At 38.6% G+C, this 22,407-nt stretch overlaps 1 protein-coding gene across 2 annotated transcripts; it reads left to right on the top strand.

The window, feature by feature from the left end:
- The first annotated feature begins 985 nt into the window (after nt 1-985).
- Nucleotides 986-22,407, top strand: LOC103424151 (uncharacterized). Of its 2 annotated transcripts, XM_070804707.1 has the most exons (18): nt 986-1,476; nt 2,720-3,119; nt 3,211-3,285; nt 3,391-3,453; nt 5,053-5,271; nt 6,114-6,707; nt 6,813-7,565; nt 14,937-15,221; nt 15,642-15,797; nt 16,472-16,854; nt 17,345-17,825; nt 18,066-18,392; nt 18,589-19,357; nt 19,457-19,515; nt 20,212-20,694; nt 21,378-21,416; nt 21,543-21,750; nt 21,852-22,407. In XM_070804707.1, exons 1-17 carry the CDS (start codon nt 1,103-1,105, stop codon nt 21,726-21,728), a joined length of 5,646 nt encoding a protein of 1,881 aa, XP_070660808.1. In that variant the 5' UTR covers nt 986-1,102; the 3' UTR covers nt 21,729-21,750; nt 21,852-22,407. The 2 variants fall into 2 exon arrangements, with proteins under 2 accessions (XP_070660808.1, XP_008360452.2); XM_008362230.4 differs by having other exon boundaries at nt 21,543-22,407.

Below are 22,407 nucleotides of genomic sequence, written 5' to 3'. Positions count from 1 at the left end.
TAGATCTGCAGTCCAAGATAGGCGATGATACCGCACCATCTTGGATTGCAGTAAGATTAAATTTGCAAGTCAAGATGGGCGATTGTACCGCACCATCTTGGATCGTAGTAAAATCAACATAAATAAATACTGGGTTAGTAATCAAGATCTACACCAAACAAGAAATCAAAGATGTATGTAACTGTTAGGCTAAGAACTAAAAGCAGGCATGGAGCAAACAGTTCGTCGCGATAGTATATCGCGTAGTTGAGGCAGAGGAAGAAGATGAACAGTAAAATCCTTAGAGGAAACATTTTTTTCTTTCTTTCGTTCGGCGAAGAGAAATGAGAAATGGTTAGATTTTAGAGACTCGTGCTGATAACGTATTATAAATATGTAAAAGTTAGAGAAATAACTTTTACTAGTGACAGGAGCAAAGCAGGTGTAAAATATTACATTGAAATTATAACACAAGAGGATGACAAATAAAAGAGGGAGGAATAGATACTGAAGTTATTAATCTTTCATTTTTCTCAGTATATCTCTCTATCTTTTAACCGCAGTCGGAGCGCTCTATTTATAGAGCAACTCCGTATTATTACAGTTTGAAATTTACAATACATCTTTTGAAAAACGATCTCTTTCATTTCCAAAGTCCACATCTCAACACTGCCAATGTTTTCATTAATCTGCCAATGTTGAAAATCCAATTTGTATGAGCATTGAAAAATCTACCAATGTTTTCAATATTATTGTGGGCATTCACTAACCCACCAGTATTTTCAACCAGAACCGTTAATAAATAAAAGAGATGTTGTATATGAATCACTTACATGTTCTACGAGATTATATGTATCCGCGGGATTAAATATGTTTTAATAACAATAAACGATAACTTTCATATTGTACAGTTAAAAAGGTTTATCAGGAAGAAAAGTTTACCCCCACTCAAAACCAAAAACTCTAGGGGTAAACCTGTAATTCACAACTCGAATTACCACATTCCTTCGTCGTCTTCGTCCTTCGTTCTAGAACTCCATCAGTTCTCCAAAAACTTTCTCGGAAAACAAACAGCAAACAGAAACAAAAAAAAAAAAAAAAAATTCCCACACATGCTTTCTCCATGGACACGATTCTGAACTCCGCCATATCAGAAATCTGTTCGGAGCTCCGAAATGGCGTCTCTCTCCAAACCCTCTGGCCGAGGCTCGAGCCCTCTCTCTCCTCCTCCAACCTCGACCTCTCTCCTCGCCTCAAGCAATCCCTATGGGACGGCCTCCGCGCCGTCCCAACCCTCAAGCTCCTCGCCCGAAACGCACCGTTTGACCCTGCAGACCCTTCCATCCAGTCCGTCCAAGACGCCGAGAAGCTCAACCTGAAAGTCGTGGCTGACGAGGGTCTCATGAACAACTTCATGGGCCTCTACCATGCCCGCTCCGCCAATGCCGACTTGCGCCCCCCTCAACAGAAAGCTCTCGAGCGTGTCGCCATGGCTAGGTTCGTTTCTTTTCCTTTAGAATTGGAGTTTGCATGAATTCAAAGTCTTTTTTGTTGGGATTTTGTATATCAGCATGTCAGATATGTATTTGTAAAATTGGGAATGTAATTGTGTATGTATGCTAATTTGGGCTGTTTTGACCGATTGTGTGTATGCATTGGCAGTTTTGATTGTGTATATGTGGATGTATGTGCAGAATCGGTAGTTTGTTTGTATAGGTTTACTGAACCATGAATGGGGTTGGTTTAAAGTTTGTATCTTTAATATAATTATCGGTTCGTTGCAATGTGGGACAGGAACTGTTAATAGTGCAGCTAGAAAATTTTATGTTGACATGAGTGGAATATATTGTTAGACTGAGTGGAAGGTTGAATGATGGTTGAAAGGCGGAAGGAGTGGCACAAGTTCATATTTTGTGATTTTGGTGGTTTTTATCTTCCTCCCTCTTGTAGAGAAATGTTGAGTGATTGTGAATAAACTTTGGGGGTTCCCAAGGGCATAAATCTTTTTCTGGAGTGCTGCTGTTTTGTTCTTGGTACAGGTGATCGAATTACATTTTGGGAAGACATTTGGCTAGGTGAAAGATTTTTTCAAGTCTCATTTCCTAGGTTGTTCAACTTATCCAGGTTTTGCCATTCAGTACTACGGTTTGGTGGTATTCCTCTTCACTTGTAAGTGAGAAGGTCTTAGGTTCGAATCTCGTGGATGGCGAATTCAATAGAAAATTAGGTTGCCATTGTGTGGCTTAGCCAAACTGCCCCCTCCCTTTAGTGTAAAATATATCGTTGTACTAAAAAAAAACTTATCCAGGTTTCATAATAAGAGTATTTCTAGGGTGGCTAGTTTTGCTAACATTCTTTGCATTGGGACTTTAAGTTTCAAAGGAATTTGCGTGATGTGGAATTAGACGAGTTGTCATCTTTCCTGACAAAGTTTGTGGGCATCGGTTACTACAAAATTTAGAGTTTGTCTTTTCAGAAATTTGGTGTAACTGGATTGCAGCTATTAGTTAGTTTTGTGTTGTTTTTATAGTTTATAAGTGTTAGGATGATGGTGCTATTTATCTTGTTTTGTTTGTGCCTTTGCAGATTTCTTGTCTGCTCTTGTAGTTTTATTGTTTCATTGCAATAAAAATTTGTTTCTTCTTCTTCTTAAAAAAAAAACTTTGGGGGTGATGATGAGAGGAAATTTTTTGGTTTGTTTAGTTGAGTAATGACTCACTAAAAAATTGGGTTATCACAGAACGAATGGAATTACACAAAGTCAGGTTGCTAAGGAACTTGGAATTGAAGGGAGAAACTTTCATTATGTAGTGAAGAACCTTGAATGCCAAGGGCTAATTGTGAAGCAACCTGCATTAGTAAGGACAAAAGAAGCTGGTGATGAAGGGGAGTCAAGAAACATCCCGATTGTGAGTACCAACATGTTATACTTGTATCGACATGGAAAACATTTAGGCTCTCAACAGATGATTGAGATCACCAAGGAAGAACAGGCTAAGGAGAATTTTGGAAATGGTAAAGGAAGTCCTGCACATGGAGGCGGTTTATCTGGAAAATGTGTTAAAGAGGATGTGCTTGTGAAGGACTATCTACCAGAAATGCAGGCAATCTGTGATAAGCTTGAAGAAGCCAATGGCAAGGTAACATAACTCAGGTTTCTAGAAGTTTTGATGTTCAAGTTCATTTTTGTTTTTGTTTTCTTCACTTCCTAAATTCATTTTGTTTTTAAAGGTTCTTGTTGTTTCGGATATTAAGAAAGATCTTGGTTACACTGGAACGCCTGGAGGACATAAAGCTTGGAGAACAGTACAAATTTTATTACTAGTGATTTTCTCTTATATCTTTGAATTGGCAACCTTGTAATATACTGATTGCTTTTCATTGCATTTTACCTACATATTGTGCTTCTAGGTCTGTCGCAGGTTGAAAGCTGCTGGTATGGTTGAGGTGTTTGAAGCTAAAGTGAATGACAAGGTTTTTAATGCTTATTGTTGTTTTGTTTTTGTTTTAATTTGCAAATATTGCTTCTCGTATATTTTTTTTTTCAATATTGCCATTTCTTTTAATTCTTCCCGCTTTCCTCATTCACTATGTTCTTCTTCCTTTTTTCTCCTGTTTTAAATTACTTTGGAAATAAGTCCATAGTCTTTTTGTTTCCAGTTAACGTATCTAGATATAAGGTCATAGTCCTATCTCTTACGAAGATTGATGGAAAGATATAGAGATAGAAAAAAGGATTTACACATGGTCTTTATAGATTTGGAAAAGCATATGATAGGGTCCTAAGAGACATTCTTTGGAGGATTTTAGAGAAGAAAGGAGTACGAGTAGCATATATCCAAGCTATAAAGGATATGTATGATGGAGCAAAGACTGCCGTAAGAACTCATGAAGGACAAACTGAAAGCTTCCCCATAACTGTAGGGTTATATCAAGGCTCATCCTTAAGTCCTTACCTTTTTGCGTTGGTAATGGATAAGTTAACGGGACATATTCAAGATGATATTCCTTGGTGTATGCTTTTCGCAGACGATATAGTGTTGATAGATGAAACTCAGGAAGGAGTAAATGCAAAGCTTAACCTTTGGAGAGAAGTAATCTAAAGGTCTTCGCCTAAGCCGATCAAAGACAGAATATATGGAGTGCAAGTTCAGTGCAAATGGAGGCCCAAATGAGTTAGGGGTGAGGATCGGAGATCAAGAAGTACCAAAAAGCGACCGCTTTCGCTACCTAGGATCTATCTTGCAAAAGAATGGAGAATTAGATGGAGACCTCAACCATAGAATACAAGCTGGATGGATGAAGTGGAAGAGTGCATCCGGTGTGTTGTGTGACCGCCGTATGCTACTGAAGCTCAAGGGAAAATTTTATAGGATGACAATAAGGCCGGCGATGCTGTATGGCATAAAATGTTGGGTGGTGAAGCATCAACACGTACATAAAATGGGTGTAGCGGAGATGAGGATGCTTCGTTGGATGTGTGGGCACACGAGAAAGGATAAAATTAGGAATGAGGATATCTGAGGTAAAGTAGGAGTAGCCGAAATTGAAGGAAAGATGAGAGAAAATTGGTTATGGTGGTTTGGACATGTGCAAAGAAGCCCTACTGACGCTTAGGTTAGAAGATGCGACTACGGGACAGAGGTCCAGGGCCGAAGGGGTAGAGGAAGATCTAGGAAAACTTTGGAAGAGACTCTAAGAAAAGACTTAGTGTACTTGGATCTAACGGAGAACATGACACAGAACCGAGCGAGGCGTTCTAGGATTCATATAGCCGACCCTACTTAGTGGGAAAAGGCTTTGTTGTTGTTGTTGTTGCTTTAGAATGAGACAGTTGTGTTCACTATTGTTTTTGTTTGCTGTATTTTTATGTCTTCAACATAAATGCTAATAGGGTAATCATTTTGCATATTGGAAAATTAAATTTGTGATACATTATGATCATAATTTTTATGACAGTGCTGTTCTTAACTTTTATCGGTTAGTAATCATAATAATAATCAATAGGTTCAATCGGTTCAAGGCAAGGACCTTGTTGGTCATGACTTGATATCTCTTTCTGACTTTGGACAGGTTGAGTGCTGTCTGCGTTTTCCAGAAAATTATACTCCCACAAGTTTTGCGCCAAAAACTCTTCGGCATGTGGATGATCATTGTGATGAAGACCAGCAAATGAAGTTAAGAAAAAAGAAGAAGTGTGAAATCACTGATCAGCTTGTAGAACTTCCAATTGAGCAACAAATTTACGATTTGATACATGCCACAAGCACAGAGGGCTTGACTAGGGTTGAGGTGTGTGCATTATATATATTCTATTATTTTAGAAAGGTGTGTGCGGTAAGTGTTGAGCAGCTATTATTTCGTTAAAGCATTGTGGTTTGATACTATGGTCATTGTTGATGTCAGCAATGAAATACTATAATTCTTTTAGCATTCGAAATCCAGTGTATTTTTTTTTAACGAGAGAGGTGTAAGGTACTCCTTTCAAAGCTCCAGTTTGAATTGACTGGAAAGATATAATCAATATGCAGAGTTAAAAAGGGAAATGGACATTCTAAAAAATTATTATCTGAATTCAGAGACCAGATATTATATCATTATTTTTACTGGGAATTGTTATTAGCACTCCAAAAATCTCATTTGGCACTCCAAACCTTCTATAATTAGAAAGAAAAATACACTTATGAGGAGTGTAGAATGAGATTTTTGAAGTGCTAATAACAGTTCCCTTTTTATTTGTTTCCATATTATGTCCATAGTTTACTATCTGCTGGAATTGTTGGGTGCTAGCGTTGTTGGTGGGACTGGGAAACCTTTCATGGTTTAATCATATAACCATGCCTTAATCAAATAGTCATGCATTTATGAGTTTATTACCACTGTTTAAGACTAGTTAGCTCTGATATGAATTTCTGTCCAGAAAGAGGTATGGATAATGGACTTCTTGTGGATTAACAACATCATGTAAGGATAGTCTTTATTCTCATAAATCTTTTGGAGGTGCTTTTTTGAGCTTGATTTTATTTTGGTCAATAGCTTCATTGAGCTTGCTATGCATGATGTATTCCTGCAAATTCATAATACTACCCCTTTCAGTTTTCAATTCTTTGGATTTTTATATTTTCTACAAACAGGTTGTTGAGAGGCTTGGAATTAGCAACAAAAAGAATTACAACCGGCTTGCTACTATGTGGTCTAGGTTTGGGTTGAGTGTTCAGCCAGAAATGCAAAAAAAAGCCATGGCGTACAGGTTGCGCACATCTGAGGAACACAATTCTGGATCAGCTAATGCTTTTCATAATAAATCAGAAAATGCCAATGAAAATAAAACTGCTGACCTATGTGTTGGCAGCCCAAATGCTCTTGACAGGTCAGGTCGAAATCAAACTCATTCAGCCTATGATTGTTCAACTTTGAAGGGTTATACTGCTAGTCCTGGAAATGTGGAACATAGAGACATTAATACCGAGCCTTCTAATGGATATCCTCGGTTTAGTGAGTCTAACCAGATCCTCCTTTCTCCTGAAAATCCCCAACTAAAATTTCTTGAGCCAAGAGATATGACTGATAGTTTACTGAGCACAGCAATGGAAATAAATGGCACCTCAGCAGAAACACTACCAGCTGTGTTAAAGCCACTTGGTTCTGGATCAGATCCGAGGTATCCATGTCTGTCTTTGAGTGAGGATAGCACTCGAAGAGAAAAAAGGATACTTCAGCGGCTACAGGTTCTTTTCATCATCCGTTACCTCAAGGGATTTCTGTTGGTTCTCTTTTTTATCCATTTGCTGTATATTGACAGCTAAATCTAATATTTTTGTTCTTTTGTCTAGGATGAGAAGTTTATTGTAAGAGCTGAGCTGCATAGGTGGCTTGTGAGTCTGGAGAAGGACAAGTGTACGACAACAGACAGGAAAACTATAGACCGAATTTTAAAGAAACTTCAGGAACTAGGGCACTGTAAGTGCATACATATTAATGTACCTGTTGTCACAAATTGTGGTCGTAGCCGTACCACTCTAGTGATTCTGCACCCATCTATTCAGAGTTTAACTCCCGAACTAGTTTCGGAAATTCATGATGCATGGAGGTCTTTTGAGATTCAAAGCCGTGGCCAATGTTCATCTCGATGGAAGAGCAGTGGATCAGTTCCTGTACTGAAAGATGTTCAGAGGACTCAGAACCATGCCAGTACAGATATCCGAGCTATGAAATCAGAAGCCATGCGTTCTAATGGCTTTATTCTGGCAAAGATGATTCGTGCAAAGATGCTACATAGTTTCCTGTGGGACTACATATGTAGTTCAGGATCTGATGGTGCTTTTTCATCTGGGATAGATGTCATTGAGCTGAGAAATCCGCACAGCAGTAGCAAATTGTTTTCACTGGAGGCAGCAATCAAGGCTATTCCAGTTGAATTGTATTTACAAGTTGTGGGCGCCACTAAAAAAATTGATGATATGCTTGAGAAGTGTAAGAGGGGTTTGTGTCTCTCTGACCTTTCAGCTGAGGAGTATAAGTCTCTAATGGACACCCATGCAACTGGAAGGCTCTCATTGGTCATTGAAATTTTACGGCGATTGAAGGTATGGTTCCATTCAAATTGGTTCTTTATATATGTGTAATCTGCTATCCAAAATGTCTGCCACATTAGACCAGATGAACCAGCCCAGAATGTGTGAAATTTTAAGGGTCATGCAGCGGCAATGACCAATTGGTGGTTTAGCTTAATTTGTTGGGGTTTGTGTCCCTAAAAATTCATGAAAGCATCTCACTAACATCTTTAATCGTGAAGCAAAGAAAACAACATGTTATTTATATTTTATGGAATGGTGCGTTATCTGATTTGGACCCCAGTATGCTGAAAATACTACCAGAAGTTTTGACACTTATAATTGTCTGGTTAAAAAAGGTGCTCAGCAAACAGTTTCAACAAGATTACCCAGTCAGAGCATACAATGATCAGATTATAGAAAGAGAAAACTTCCTCTGTAAGATTTACAATTGTATTGAATGAATAATTCAGTTACACAGATGTGAATATATATAGCCTTAGCTACCTTAGGCTGGTTACAATAATACCCTCACCTACCTTAACTAATTACAGGTACTAATAAAACTAACTACACTTAGCTTTAACAAACTATTTTTCACTAACTATATTGGATGATTTATCATTCTCCCTAATACACCCCCTCAAGCTCAAGGAGGAATCAGAGAGGATTCCAATTGGAAGCTTGGAACACAGAGAAGAAAACCGGCTTTTAGACAAAGAATTGGTGTGAAGATCAGCCAATTGGTCTTCACTGCAAACATAGTGAACTTTGATGAGATTTGCTAGTACTAGCTCCCAGATGTAGTGCTAATCAAGCTCAACATGCTTGGTTCGAGCATGAAAAATAGGATTAGAAGCTAAAGAGATAGCTGAGAGATTATCACACCAAAGTGTAGGCAATTGAGGTAGAGGAAAATGAAGATCTTTAAGGATTTTGCACACCCAAGTAATTTCTGCAGCAGTATGGGCTAAAGACCGATATTCAGCTTTGGTAGAGGAACGAGCAACAGTGCTTTGTTTCTTGGCACTCCAACTAATGAGATTAGGGCCAAGAAATACACAATATCCACTAGTAGACTGCCTATCAAATGGACAACCTGCCCAATCAGCATCAAAGTATGCTGAAAGAGTGATAGGACCTTTAGTGAACCATAAACCATGAGAAATAGAACCTTTAAGAAATCTGAGGACTCGTTTTGCTGCTTGAAGATGTTGTTCTCGTGGAGCATGCATAAATTGACAAATTTGATTGACGGCAAATGCAAGATTTGGTCGAGTCCAAGTAAGATATTGTAACCCATCAACTATAGAACGATATTCAGTAGGATTGGATAAGAGAGGCCCACTGTGATCCAGTTTCTTAGAACCAAGAGGAGTGCAACAAGGTTTTGCACCCTCCATGTTTGTTTTCTTAAGAAGATCAAGGAGGTACTTGGTCTGATGCAGGAAGATACCTTTGTTAGATCGGTGTACTTCCAACCCCAAGAAATAGTGTAAAGGACCAAGATCTTTTACTGGAAACTGAGTGCTAAGTTGCTGGATAAACTGTTGACAGAGTTGAGAGTTAGGCCCAGTGACTAAAATGTCATCTACATAGACAAGAACAATAACCAATTGAGGACCATTGAGAACAAATAAGGAAGCATCCAATTGTGATTGGTGAAAACCAAGGGCACGAAGAGCTTGGAACAATTTATCAAACCAAGCTCGAGGAGCTTGTTTAAGACCATATAAGGATTTTTGCAGCTTGCAAACAAAACTGGGAGAGTTAGGATCAACAAAACCAGGAGGTTGTTGCATATAAACATCCTCTTTTAGATCGCCATGAAGAAAGGCATTGCTAATGTCTAATTGGTTCAAAAACCAATTATGTTGGACAGCAAGTGTAAGAAGAATCCGAATGGTAACCGGTTTAGCAACATGACTAAACGTTTCTTGAAAATCCACTCCTTGTTGATGAAAGCCCTTGGCCACGAGACGGGCTTTGTGTTTGTCAATGGTGCCATCAGGATTTTTCTTGATCCGGAAAACCCATTTACAACCAACAACATTCTGAGAAGGATGAGATGGAACAAGAGACCAAGTGCCAGTGGTCATTAAAGCATTATACTCAGGGCTGGTTTGGTATTGCTATGCTTTGAAAAAAAGTTGCTGTGAGAATAAGCGGCTGTGAAATAAATCAGCAGAGTGTTTGGTAAACTTTTTTGTAAAAGTGCTTTTGGAAAAAAAAGCAGTCTAATAGTGGGTCTTTTCATTAAAGAAGCATTGTAGCTTCGTGTGCTTTGAAAAAAAGCCAGTTTTCCAAAGCTGCAAATAGCAGCTTCAGCTTTTTCCTTTGATTTCAACTTATTCTCACAGCAGCTTCCAAAATAAGCCTTTTTTTTTCAGTTTACCAAACACCTAAAACCCTCACAGCTTTTTTTCATGGGTGCTTTTTTTTTAAGCACCTCACTCCCAAACTAGGTCCCAGCTTGCATTGCAGCTCTCCAATGAGCATGTTTTGATGCTTGCAAATACGTATTGGGAACAAAGTCAAGATCAACTGGAAGTGGATGTTTGGTGGCTGCATAAGCTCTAGACTTGAAGATTCCAGCTTTAGATCTTGTAATCATAGGATATGTATTCTCAGAAATAGGTAGATGACTTGGCTGAAGAGGCAAGAGAGAGGATTCTGAGATAGAGACAGAACTGGAAGAACTTGGAGAATTATCCACGATCTGATGACTTAAAAGAATGCTGAGTTGAAATGGAGATTGGAGTAATAGGATTAGGAGCAGAGGAACACGGTGGTGCTGAAGAAGTACTAGCAGTAGGAGAACTTGAGAAGTGTTTGTGGAAATGAAGATCCAAAAATGGTGAAGAGGTGGAAGATGAACTCTCTGAAGTTGAACTTGGAAGCTGCAGTGACTTAAATGGATAAGAGTTTTCATCAAAGACAACATGTTTTGATATGTAGATTCGATTTGTAATGGGATCAAGACACCTATAGCCTTTATGTTGAAGACTATATCCCAAAAACACACAACTTTTACTCTTAGCATCCAATTTACAGGGAATGTACGGTTTAAGCCACAAATAACATTGACAGCCAAATACTTTCAGTTTTGAGTAATCTGGATGATGGTTGAAGAGAAGTTCCAACGATGACTTTGTTAATCCAGAAATAGGAAGTCTATTAATAAGATATAGAGCAGTGGAGAATGCTTCAACCCAAAAAATATGAGGAACATGAGAGGCAACAAGTAATGTTCTAGCTATCTCAACAAGATGTCTATGTTTTCTCTCTGCACAGCCATTTTGTTCAAGAGTATGAGGACAACTAAACTGATGTAATATACCATGTTCACGAAGAAATGAAGCAAGAGAGTTATTAGTGAATTCACCCCCTGAATCTGAATGCAGAATCTTGATTTTATTGCCACTGAAGTTTTCTACATAGTTTTTGAAAGTAACAAAGGTAGGAAATACATCGGACTTGGACTTCAATGGGAAAAACCAACTATATTTGCTAAAGTCATCAACAAGAAGCAAGTAATATTTGAAACCACTATTAGATTTGACAGAGGCAGTTCCCCATAGGTCACAATGCAGAAGTTGAAGACTTTGAGTTGTTGATGAAGAAGCCACTCCAAAAGGATGCTTGTGGTTCTTAGCAAGTGTACAATCTGAGCAGAAAAAATCAACAGTTTGCTTGCCTTGCAATGCAAGATTATTGGTAGATAAGACCCTTCTGAAAATTGAGGAGGAAGGATGTCCTAAGCGCTTGTGCCGTACTGTGACAGGTGCTTTGATGCTGAGAAAAGCTGAAGGTGGAGAAGGAGAAGAGCTGATAGAACCTTGTAAAGGATAGAAACCATCTTTAACAGGTCCTTGCAAAAGCATCTTCCCCGAAATGCGATCCTTGACAATGGATCCATAGGGGTCAAGAGACAATGAACAGTTATCCTTAAGAAATTGATAAGCAGACAAGAGATTATGTTTCATGAAGGGAACATGTAAAACATTGCTCAGCTTAAAAGAGGTATGAGAAGTGTGCAGAGATGATGGACCAATATTATGAATAGATAAGCCTTTACCATCTCCAATATACACTTTGTCCTCTCCAGTGTAGGGAGTAGGAGAAGAGATATTGGCTACATCATTAGTGATGTGAGAGGTTGCGCCAGAATCAATTAACCATGGCTGAGAGGATTTGGCTGAATGATGCACTCACATAGCAGCAAGTTTAGCCGGAGGAATGCGACCACAAATGTCCGGATTCATACGATCAAAGCAGTCAATGGCCTCATGACTGGTTGAACCACAAATCTGACAAGGAACTTTGAAAGTAGAAGAACTTTGATAATTGCAAGAGCCTTGATAATTCCGATTTCCACGATTGTTGATGAAAGTACCATGATTATTATGGAAGCTGCGATTACTGCGATTGGAGGAGAAATTACCTCGAGATGGCTTACCCCGACTTGAGTTAAACCGAGAAGCAGAGTGAAGAGGTTGGTTCTAACTTCTAAGCAACAAAGGCAGATGGAGTAGGTAGCAGAGGAGGCTGAGATTGCACGGAGAAAGCTTGAAACGGCTCAGTTGCAGAGGATGAAGAAATAGTCTTGCGACGAGCCATAGACAACTCTTTGGTGAGTAAGAGGCCATGTAGTTCATCAAGAGAGGTAGAAGATAACCGGAGCATGATGGAATCAATGAAGGATTCGAATTCATCAGGCAATCCATGTAGGGTGGCAGCAATTAGGTCACGATCAGACACTGAAGCACCAATAGCTTGCAAGGAATCAGCAATTTCCTTGATTTGTTGAAGATATTCAGAGATAGATTGAGAACCTTTCTGAATTGATTGAAGCCTCGATCGCAATTGGTGAACATGAGCCTTCGAAATTCCACCAAAATGCTGTTCAAGATTCATCCAGAGCTCACGAGAAGAGGAAACCCCAACTATGAAAGGAATGATCTCTTCGGATAGAGTAGAATTAAGCCAGATCAAAAGATTTTGATCTTTTTCATACCAATCCTTGAAGGCAGGGTTCATCGATCGACCAGGCAAGTATGGCGAAGGACAGATCTCAGTGCCATTAATAATCCCAAGGAGTTTGTATTGCCGGAAAATGGGAGCAAACAGAGTGCGCCATGGCAGATAATTGGACCTTTTCAGCTTGATCGGCACCATACTACCGATGTTGTGAATCGTAAGAGAGGTATACGAATTCAGAGGACTGGGATTAGAAGAGGAATTAGGGTTTTGAACCGAAGGAGAGATGAGCCTTCGAAATTCCACCAAAATGCTGTTCAAGTTTCATCCAGAGCTCACGAGAAGAGGAAACCCCAACTATGAAAGGAATGATCTCTTCGGATAGAGTAGAATTAAGCCAGATCAAAAGATTTTGATCTTTTTCATACCAATCCTTGAAGGCAGGGTTCATCGATCGACCAGGCAAGTATGGCGAAGGACAGATCTCAGTGCCATTAATAATCCCAAGGAGTTTGTATTGCCGGAAAATGGGAGCAAACAGAGTGCGCCATGGCAGATAATTGGACCTTTTCAGCTTGATCGGCACCATACTACCGATGTTGTGAATCGTAAGAGAGGTATACGAATTCAGAGGACTGGGATTAGAAGAGGAATTAGGGTTTTGAACCGAAGGAGAGATGATCGGAGAAGACGACCCAGTCGTTGGCGATGCAGATTGAGCAGCCATATCTTGCAACGATCAAGATTCAAGAAAGATCGAAGACAAAAATCAAAGAATCAGAGAGAATAAGGCGAAAACGATCAGAAATCGATCGAGTTGACGAATGGAAGCGACGGTCGGTGCTGTGAAGCAGAATGGCGAGATACCATATAGAAAGAGAAAACTTCCTCTGTAAGATTTACAATTGTATTGAATGAATAATTCAGTTACACAGATGTGAATATATATAGCCTTAGCTACCTTAGGCTAGTTACAATAATACCCTCAACTACCTTAACTAATTACAGGTACTAATAAAACTAACTACACTTAGCTTTAACAAACTATTTTTCACTAACTATATTGGATGATTTGTCATTCTCCCTAATACAGATTGTTTAATTTTGGACATGTATATTATCATCTCTAGTTTGATGTCTAGTTGAAATCTGAATTTGACTCAACTACATGAAAAAATGGCATCTTTACATACAGATTTCAGAGAAAAAAGGTATTTGATTCTTAGGTGACCAAAGAATTGTAGAAAATTGGACAGCCTTTAATCCTTGTCATCCATAAAACCTTGTTCTTTGATTCCCACACTTCTGCTCATTGTAGTTTGGAGAGAGAGAGAGAGAGAGAGAGAGAAAGAGAGAGACTCATTAGGGGAACTTTACTATTGATGCCAGCATGATAGCATTATGGCCAAGATTAATATTAAAATTAATTTAAACAATGAAAACTCAAAAGAAACTACAAATACCCACAACACACGAAGAATTTAAAGTAGCAAACTAGCAGGAAACAAGCAGATTTTGATACCCACAGTATGTTCCTAAGAAAATTTCAGAAACCAAGTAGTTTCTATGCCCGTGTCGATTCATCTAGCTTAGGGTTGGTTCAACTCCAATGCAAGTAGTAATTCCTATAGGGCGTTGTGTAGATAGGCTGGTAAAAGTTGAGAAGGGTAAAGAAAAAGGGAATAGGAGCTCTTTAGAAGAAGAGAAGAAACTTGATTCGCTCAGGGGCTTCACACCCAAGTTTGGCTTCACACCAAATTCCCTTCACAGAAAGATTGATTAGAATATTTTCTGAAAGCTGATATTTATTATAAACTTCATTACTTTGCCTAAAGGCACTTACATATATTTATAGTCCTGATATGATAATAGCTCTTAATGACAAGAGATTTTTCAACTCCTAGAAAGCTCTAGATGCATTACACTAATTAATATCTAGAAAGTTCTCTCATAAAATGGCTTGGAGAGTAACTTCAAGGCTTATTGAAATTGAAATTAAAACAACTCTAAATTTTGGAATGTGGAGAATCTGAAAATACACTTGCTAGAATACACTTGGTGCGATGGCAAGTGCCTTCGCCCATGAGCGGTAGGTCTCGGGTTCGAGACTTGGGAGCAGCCTCTCCATAAATGGGGGTAAGGCTAGCCGACATTCACCTCTCCCAGACCCTGCGTAAAGCGGGAGCCTTGTGCACTGGGTACGACCACAAGGAAAGGGCTGAGCTCTGTGGCCTCTTTCTCCATCTCTTTCGGTGATAAACCTTAAGTGATTTAGCACTGATGTCCTCATCAACTTTTGTTTTGGTTTTTCGTCTTGTCCACTCCTGTTATTTTATTGATATTTGCAATAAAAATTTGTTTTTTTTTTCCCTCACATTGTAGATTTTCATTAGCATGTCTAATATGTGATAACTAATTCTGTAGTTGATTCGACTTGTTGGTGATGAACGTTCAAAGGATGAAATCCTAGTTCCCCATGCCACTTCTACGCACGCATTGGAGCTTAAGCCTTATATAGAAGAACCACTTTCAAAAGATTCAATATCTTTGAGTTTTGGATCTCCTGATCTTCGCCCACGAATCAGACATGATTTTGTCCTCTCAAATAGAGAAGCTGTTGATGAGTATTGGCAAACTTTAGAGTATTGTTATGCTGCTGCCGACCCAAGGGCTGCTTTGCATGCATTTCCTGGATCTGCTGTAAGTGAGGTATGTACTTGAATAACTTTTATTCTTTTTGTTTGTATTTTATTTTTCGTTTGTTTGTTTGGGTTATTTTGAGTTTTTTGTTGATCACATACTTTGGTAGTATGCTGTTCACTTTAACAGTTTTTCCTAGGTTTTTTCTTCTACACTTTTGAATTTTATATCCTACTGGATATTTACTGGAACTCTAGGATCTCTTCCACGCACCCCAGGTGCTTGACTTCGGCCTTTTAACTTCTGACCAAATATATTTCAGTTCGGCCTTTTGTTTGCTAAAATTCTACATGAATACCTTATACCAAATCCACATGAATTTGTATTTTCTAGGATTGTCTTGAAATTGAATTTCAATTTTCAAATACTGCTGAAGGCAGAACTGGTAGATCAACTTAGCTGAAAAATTATCTTATTTTCTTTCCACAGGTCTCCCTGTACAAGTCGTGGACCAAAATCCGAGTTATGACAGCAGCTCAGCGTGATGAGCTCTTAAAGCGTGTAGACAAGGATGATGCAAGTGAAAAGCTTTCATTTAAAGAGTGTGGGAAGATTGCAAAGGATCTCAATTTGACCTTGGAGCAGGTTATATTCTGCTATAATTTTCTTTTGAGTCTTTATCTTATTCATTTGGTAAGGTATTAATAATAATTTGTGAAATGTTGATATTTCACCGTCTCGACATGGACATGGGCAAGTCACTTTATTCCAAATCTGTCAACGGAATAACAAGTGTTGGAGACGTATTGGTAATAAATCAACATCAGCAAGAAACAAGAAAAAAGAAGCTCTATTTTTTTATTTGTCATTTCAGGAACTATTGCAATGTTCTAGTGATAGATATATTTCACTGATAGATTGAGGGATTCGTTTTATCCAGAGCCATGGAATAAAGACATCTGTATTCAAACTTTCTGTGATATTATACTCTTTACCATTGTTCTTCAAGTTTTGTGTCTAGACTGCCTGTTCTTGTTCCTCGTTCTTTTCTTGTTCTTTATAATCGTCTCTTTATAAAATAATAAAATGTAAGTATATACTATATAGATAGATGCTTGTCTGAGCCTTGTTTAGAAGTTCTAGTCTCTCGCTGTTCTTGTATTATCACAAACTCATCATTTTATCCCCTCATTTTCTGGGTATATAATGTCTTGGCCAATATTTAATAAACTATAGATTTTTCATTTCATTTAATTGAGAGGTACAACCTTTTCTGACCTATCAATAATGCATGTTTGTTCCTGTAATGTCACTTGCAGGTGCTTCGTGTGTATCATGATAAGCGCCAAAAGCGTCTTCAGGGATTGCAAAATAGAAGTGATGAAATTCAGTCAAAAAAAAGAAGACGTGTTTCACGAAAAAGGAAGAGATCTTCTGAACAAGAGTCAGTAAAGTCAATTGAAATTGATGAGGTAACTGCACAGCTGGAAGAGCAGGGGCATGCTGCATTATCTCATACTGTGAACCAATCCATGGAAGAAACTGATCTTTTGGTCACTTCAGATAAGAATGACACACATTTGCAACCATTGGTTGATCGTCTAGAAACTGAGCAGGAACCTGAAAAAGATTTTAAAAAGTTAAAGTCAGCACGTGCTTCAACACGTCAACGAAGGTTTTCATGGACAGATGAGGCTGACAGGTAAGGGAAGAAGATACAGATGATGAATATCAGCTACTTTCCCCTTTATAACTTTTTCTTTTTTTCTGTGACATGTATCATACTCCATGAAGTTGGTGATTTTCTTTTGGTCTTGATAGATTATTAAATAACTTTTGGCTTACATCAGAACAGCTTAAGGTTTTAGGTATAGTGGTAAACGAACAAAATTTGTCATGATATCAGAGCAGAGGATCCTGGTATGAGTCCCTACACTTTTAACCTCCCAAATCCACATGCTGGTATCTACTTGCCTAGGAAGGCCCACATGTGAGCGAAGTTTCAGAAATATGAAGTTTGTTTTTTGTCATTTCGTAACAACTTAAGCATTGGGAATAGTGGTAAATCAACAAAATTTTTAAGGTTTATCGTATTATGAAAAAGAAAAGGATGCAAAATCTTTTGTTCTTTGCATATGAGTATTTTTTTGTTACCTATTTAAATTTCACTTGTATTGATATCATTTTTGCAGGCACTTGATTATCCAATATGTAAGACACCGTGCATCTCTTGGGGCAAAATTTCACCGAGTAGATTGGGCTTCACTTACTGACCTTCCAGCACCTCCTAGTACCTGCCAAAAACGAATGGCATTACTCAAAAGTAACAGAAGATTTAGAATAGCTTTAATGAGGCTCTGCAACATGATCAGTGAACGATATGCAAAATTCCTGGAAAAGACCCAGAACAGGTCTCCAAGAAATGATGATTGCAGGCTGCTTTTGCGAGTTTCAGCAGGGGAAGATCGTAACGGTGTTGTTCCTAATAACAGTAATCATAATCAAGTGACAGGTGTTCAGGAAGAACCATGGGATGATTTTGATGACAATAACATTAAGAAAGCCCTTGAGGAGGTACTTCACTACAAGAGGATATCTAAATTGGATGCCTCTAAACGAATTGGATCTACCTGCGAGGACTGGTCAGATCGTAATACAAATTCAGAAGAATATGTAATTATCCAATCCCTGCACCTTAGATTTATTAACACTAATTGCCTTGCAAAGATGTGTGTGTGGGTGGGTGTGGATACGGTTTTGCATTGTTCGTACATTTATTCCCTCCCTCCCTCCCCTCCCCCTCCCCATCCATGCGTGTGTGTGTGGGTGGGTGCGTATACGGTTTTGCATTGTTTGTACATTTATAATTGTTTGTGTTCTATATTACTGAGTAGTGAATACCATTACCTTCAGGATCCCCAGGAATCTGAATTTATTGCATCAGCTGCTCTTCATGAGGATGCTCAGAACCATAGTGGAAGAGGATTGAAAATTTCTTCACGGAGATCAAGCTGTCAACAACTTAATGAAAAGTTTTTTAAGCTTTTGCATGGCGTTAATGTTAGTACACAAGTCTCGAAATCACTGGCTGTTTCTAATGCTGTAGAGCTCTTTAAGCTTGTCTTCTTGAGTACCTCAACAGCACCAGAAGTACCGAATCTGCTCGCAGAAATTATACGGCGTTACTCAGAGTGTGATCTGTTTGCGGCTTTCAACTATCTTAGAGAGAGAAAAATCATGGTAGATCCTAAAGTTTTGTTAATTTGCATGCTCATCTTATTCTTGTAGCACTAGGGAAAGAACTTGAAAGTGTACAAAAATCCCTTTTTATTTACCACAATAGTTTCATTTCTGTCGTTTCCTATCGAATTTTCTATATGTTCCCATATATCTCCTGTTTTTCTAATTTATGTGCTGTACACATTTCATTTGGCAGGTAGGGGGCAATGACAGTCAACATTTTTCTCTTTCACAGCAGTTCTTGCATAATATTTCTATGTCACCCTTTCCTACTAATTCTGGGAAGAGAGCTAATAAATTCGCGCATTGGCTCTGTGAAAGAGATAAAGATCTTATGGAAGGGGGGATTGATCTCCCTTCAGATTTACAGTGCGGGGACATATTCCATTTGTTTGCTCTAGTTTCTTCTGGTGAACTGTCAATTTCCCCGTGCTTGCCAGATGAAGGCATGGGAGAGGCTGAAGATTTGAGAACCTCGAAACGTAAAATTGATAGCAATGATTTTTTAGATGGTGATAAGACTAAAAAGCTAAAATCATTTGTGGTGGGCGAAGGTGAAATTATTTCTCGTCGAGAAAAAGGTTTCCCTGGTATCAAGGTATCTGTATATCGTGCAGCATTTTCTACAGCTCATGCTGTAGATTTGTTCAAAGACGATACTCCAGTTGGAAAATTTTTTGGTGGAAGTTATCAACTAGTCAGTACTTCTGGTCTGAGTGCTTTGTCTCCGCCTGACCATATGAAAGAAATCCTTGATTCATGCAGTACTGTCTCTGTATTAGATAGCGAGTCACCTTGGGAAGGTATGGTGCGGTATGCTGAACATTTGCTGCCATCAAGTTCTGCTCAAGATCAATCAAGTCCCATCCGTCCCGAGGTCTTTAGGTCTGTTTACAGTGCTATTCAAAAGGCCGGAGACCAAGGACTGAGCATAAGAGATGTTTCCCGAATAGAAAATATCCCAGGTATGATGCTATAACTTTCTATGTTATGCTTCTGTTTCAGGAAGGTGGTATTTCTGCATTAGTTTTTCCTGTATTTATTATTTCTTGATTTCCTTTTAGGAGAAAGGATGACAGAGTTCATCATTGACGTGCTTCAAACATTTGAACGAGTCTTAAAGGTTAGTTCCTAAGTATTTAGCAATCTGAGAATAATTTCTCATTGGTGAAGCTTGTTGGGTTTTCTCTGTTCCAGAAATCTTAAGCTGTTTGGATGTGAGCCAAAAATTATTATATATTCTTACAATCCCCTCACAGCGGGCCTTCCACAACTACAGCCCAAAATGTGGAATTCAACTAAATATTGGGAGGTTGACATTGTAGATATCCGAACTTAAATCTTCTGCTCTGACCATGACAAAGTTGGTTGATTTGCCACTGTTCCTAAAGTTAGATTGTTAGGACGTGGGACAACAACTATTTTATATTCTAGTTTTTATTTATGTGTTGTCCTCAGTGGGAATAACCCTAAAGTTGTGTGCCAACTGCCAAATTACAGTGCAAGTGGTAATTCTTTGATTTAGGATTTAATTAACAGTGGAGGGATGATTTTCTTTTTGTTATGGCATCAACACAGAGGCTTTGATTAGACGTTTTAGGTGGAGGTGAACAGGTGGTTTCTAATTTCCAAGACATTAAAAGAACTTATTCAAATTGACTTAACGGATTCCTTGGCGTTAGAAGTTAGAGGAATAGCATTATATGGCTTAAATTTTGGACCTCAAGAAGTAAAGCATGTGATTTCATACTTCAACCAAGTCTCATAAGTTAAACGCTTCATGACATCCGTATCTAAAATATTGCTGCTTTATATACAGGTCAATGCTTACGACTCTGTCCGTTTCGTGGATTCATTGTATCGTGACAAGTATTTTATGACTTCAGTACCCGGTAGTTGTCAAAATTTTGAACCAACTTCATCGAGAAAGCCACTAGGAGGCGTTGACGGCGATTTGATCCTTCATCCAAAAAACTGTGATATTGGTGGTGCTCATTCAAAGGGGGATATAATTATGAATGCTGATGATGTTCATAAAGTGACGTTTCTTAATTTCCCTGAAAAGGTTTTTGAGCTCTCAGATGAAAAACGAACTAGCTGTGTCCCAAAAGGCTGTATGGAAGGCAAAGAAGTTTCGCCTAGAGGGGATGATGTGGATGAATCTTCTAGATCCTCTTCTGGTAAACTATGTGTGCCAATATTGCCATGGATAAATGGTGATGGGACCATTAACAAGATTATTTACAAGGGACTCCGTAGACGTGTTCTTGGAGTTGTGATGCAAAATCCAGGGATGATAGAGGTACTTGCATTCTTTTGGGTTTATATAATTCTATTCATGTCTAGCAAAACACTCTTTTGCTATCTTATGTCGCCTTTGCTTCCCGTAAATCAAATGTTATCTGAGGTGGAAGATTAAACTTAAAGTAACTAGCAATGTCCATATATATTATCAATCTCATGATTATATTCCTGAAACTTTTGTAATTGAAAATTGCTTTGACTTTCATACTCTTCAGTCTTCACTCTTCACCAACGATCACCAAACACTGGATACAGCAGCAAGGTTCCCTTGGCTGCGTTTATTTTTCGATATATTTTCACTACCAAGATAAAAGCATGATTGGTTATTGAATTGTTGTTGACGTTACGATCCTCGTGATTACCTAAACATACTGTTGGTCTCCTTAATGTTGTACCTATGATTCCGAGTTTTATTGGTCAGCTAAGTCAGCCAACAAAAGATGCTAATTAGGGTTATACGTTGCTATACCAAATGATTATTCTGAGTTTGCGAATGTGGTATGCATATAATCAGTATGTTGGAACGTCAATGGAATTCTGTTGACTAGGACCTGTTGGTGGGGCTGTAGGGTAGCATTGGGGTCGAATTGGTCATATCAAGCTTGAACAAATAGCTTTAACTATAAGGCTTTACAAAATAATGTGTATATTCTCACTTCTTTCATCTTTGTTTTGTGTTAGGATGAAATTATTCGCCGCATGGATGTGCTGAATCCCCAGGTATTGCAACCCACAGTTTGTTTTATGGATTGGTTTCTCTACCCACATGCTATGTCACCCTTTTTTTTGTGGGTAGAAATTTCCTGCCTTGTTGATTCAGGTTTAATTCAAACTTCTTTCTTACAGAGCTGCAGAAAGTTATTGGAGTTGTTGATTTTGGATAAACACATTTATGTGAAGAAGATGCATCATACTATGCCCAACGGGATCCCATCCGTACTAAGAACCCTCTTTGGAAGCAGCTTCACTGAACCAAAGCTAGTATGCCATGAGCATTTCTTTGCAAATCCTATGAGCACATCCTTGTTATAGACGTTTTAGCTTCTTCTGGAAGGTGTTTTGTGGATTAAAGTTTCTTGTACATGATGTGCGTTGTTAATAGGATTCAACTACTGAAACTAATTTCTGCACATTGGTTTGGAAATTTCTGTATAGCTTAACAATGTGTGCGAGGTTCTTAAAAATCAGTCCAAATGTGGAGCTTCTGTTTACCTCCATTTGTTTACAAGCAACTAATGTTGGGGGCATTATCCTCTAGGGTGACCAAATTGCTAGCGGGCAGGCGATTGCTGGGTTAGTACTTGGAAGGGATGCTGGGTATGCAGTGTGATGCATGACAGTGATGCCCAGGTACTTGGCAGAGGAAAGGAATCTTGTGCAGCCAAGAAACACACACTTGCAGAAAATGTGGACTACTCGGTGTGGATATAACGGGGAACCCTAACAGTGATAACTTCTTAATATTGCCTTACATGTTAGGGATGCTGTTATTTGGTTGGAGGAAGGCCCTTCTTGTTGGCTGAGGATGATTGCACCCGTTGGGTTGAACCACTATTAAGGTACAAAGCTTCTTGTATTTATTGTTCTTTGTTTCTGTTTGTACAGTGGCAAAACATCGGATCCAGACAATAGAACCGCAAATGTCTCTTGGGAAAAGTTGTTGAATTTAGCAACTGTGTGGAAAATGAAATTGTTCTCGTCTGACGTAGCA

This window comes from Malus domestica, chromosome 09 (assembly GCF_042453785.1).
Source record: "Malus domestica chromosome 09, GDT2T_hap1".
NCBI lineage: Eukaryota > Viridiplantae > Streptophyta > Magnoliopsida > Rosales > Rosaceae > Malus > Malus domestica.
The sequence above is the reverse complement of the archived record's forward strand: the minus strand, read 5'-3'. Positions and strand labels throughout refer to the sequence as shown.

Excerpts from the sequence above, each read along its gene's own strand:
- LOC103424151 (XM_070804707.1), top strand. The coding sequence starts at position 1,103 with ATGGACACGATTCTGAACTCCGCCATATCAGAAATCTGTTCGGAGCTC. Across the intron at positions 3,120-3,210 it reads TTGAAGAAGCCAATGGCAAG|GTTCTTGTTGTTTCGGATAT; the intron begins GTAACATAACTC and ends TTGTTTTTAAAG. Across the intron at positions 18,393-18,588 it reads TTAGAGAGAGAAAAATCATG|GTAGGGGGCAATGACAGTCA; the intron begins GTAGATCCTAAA and ends TTCATTTGGCAG.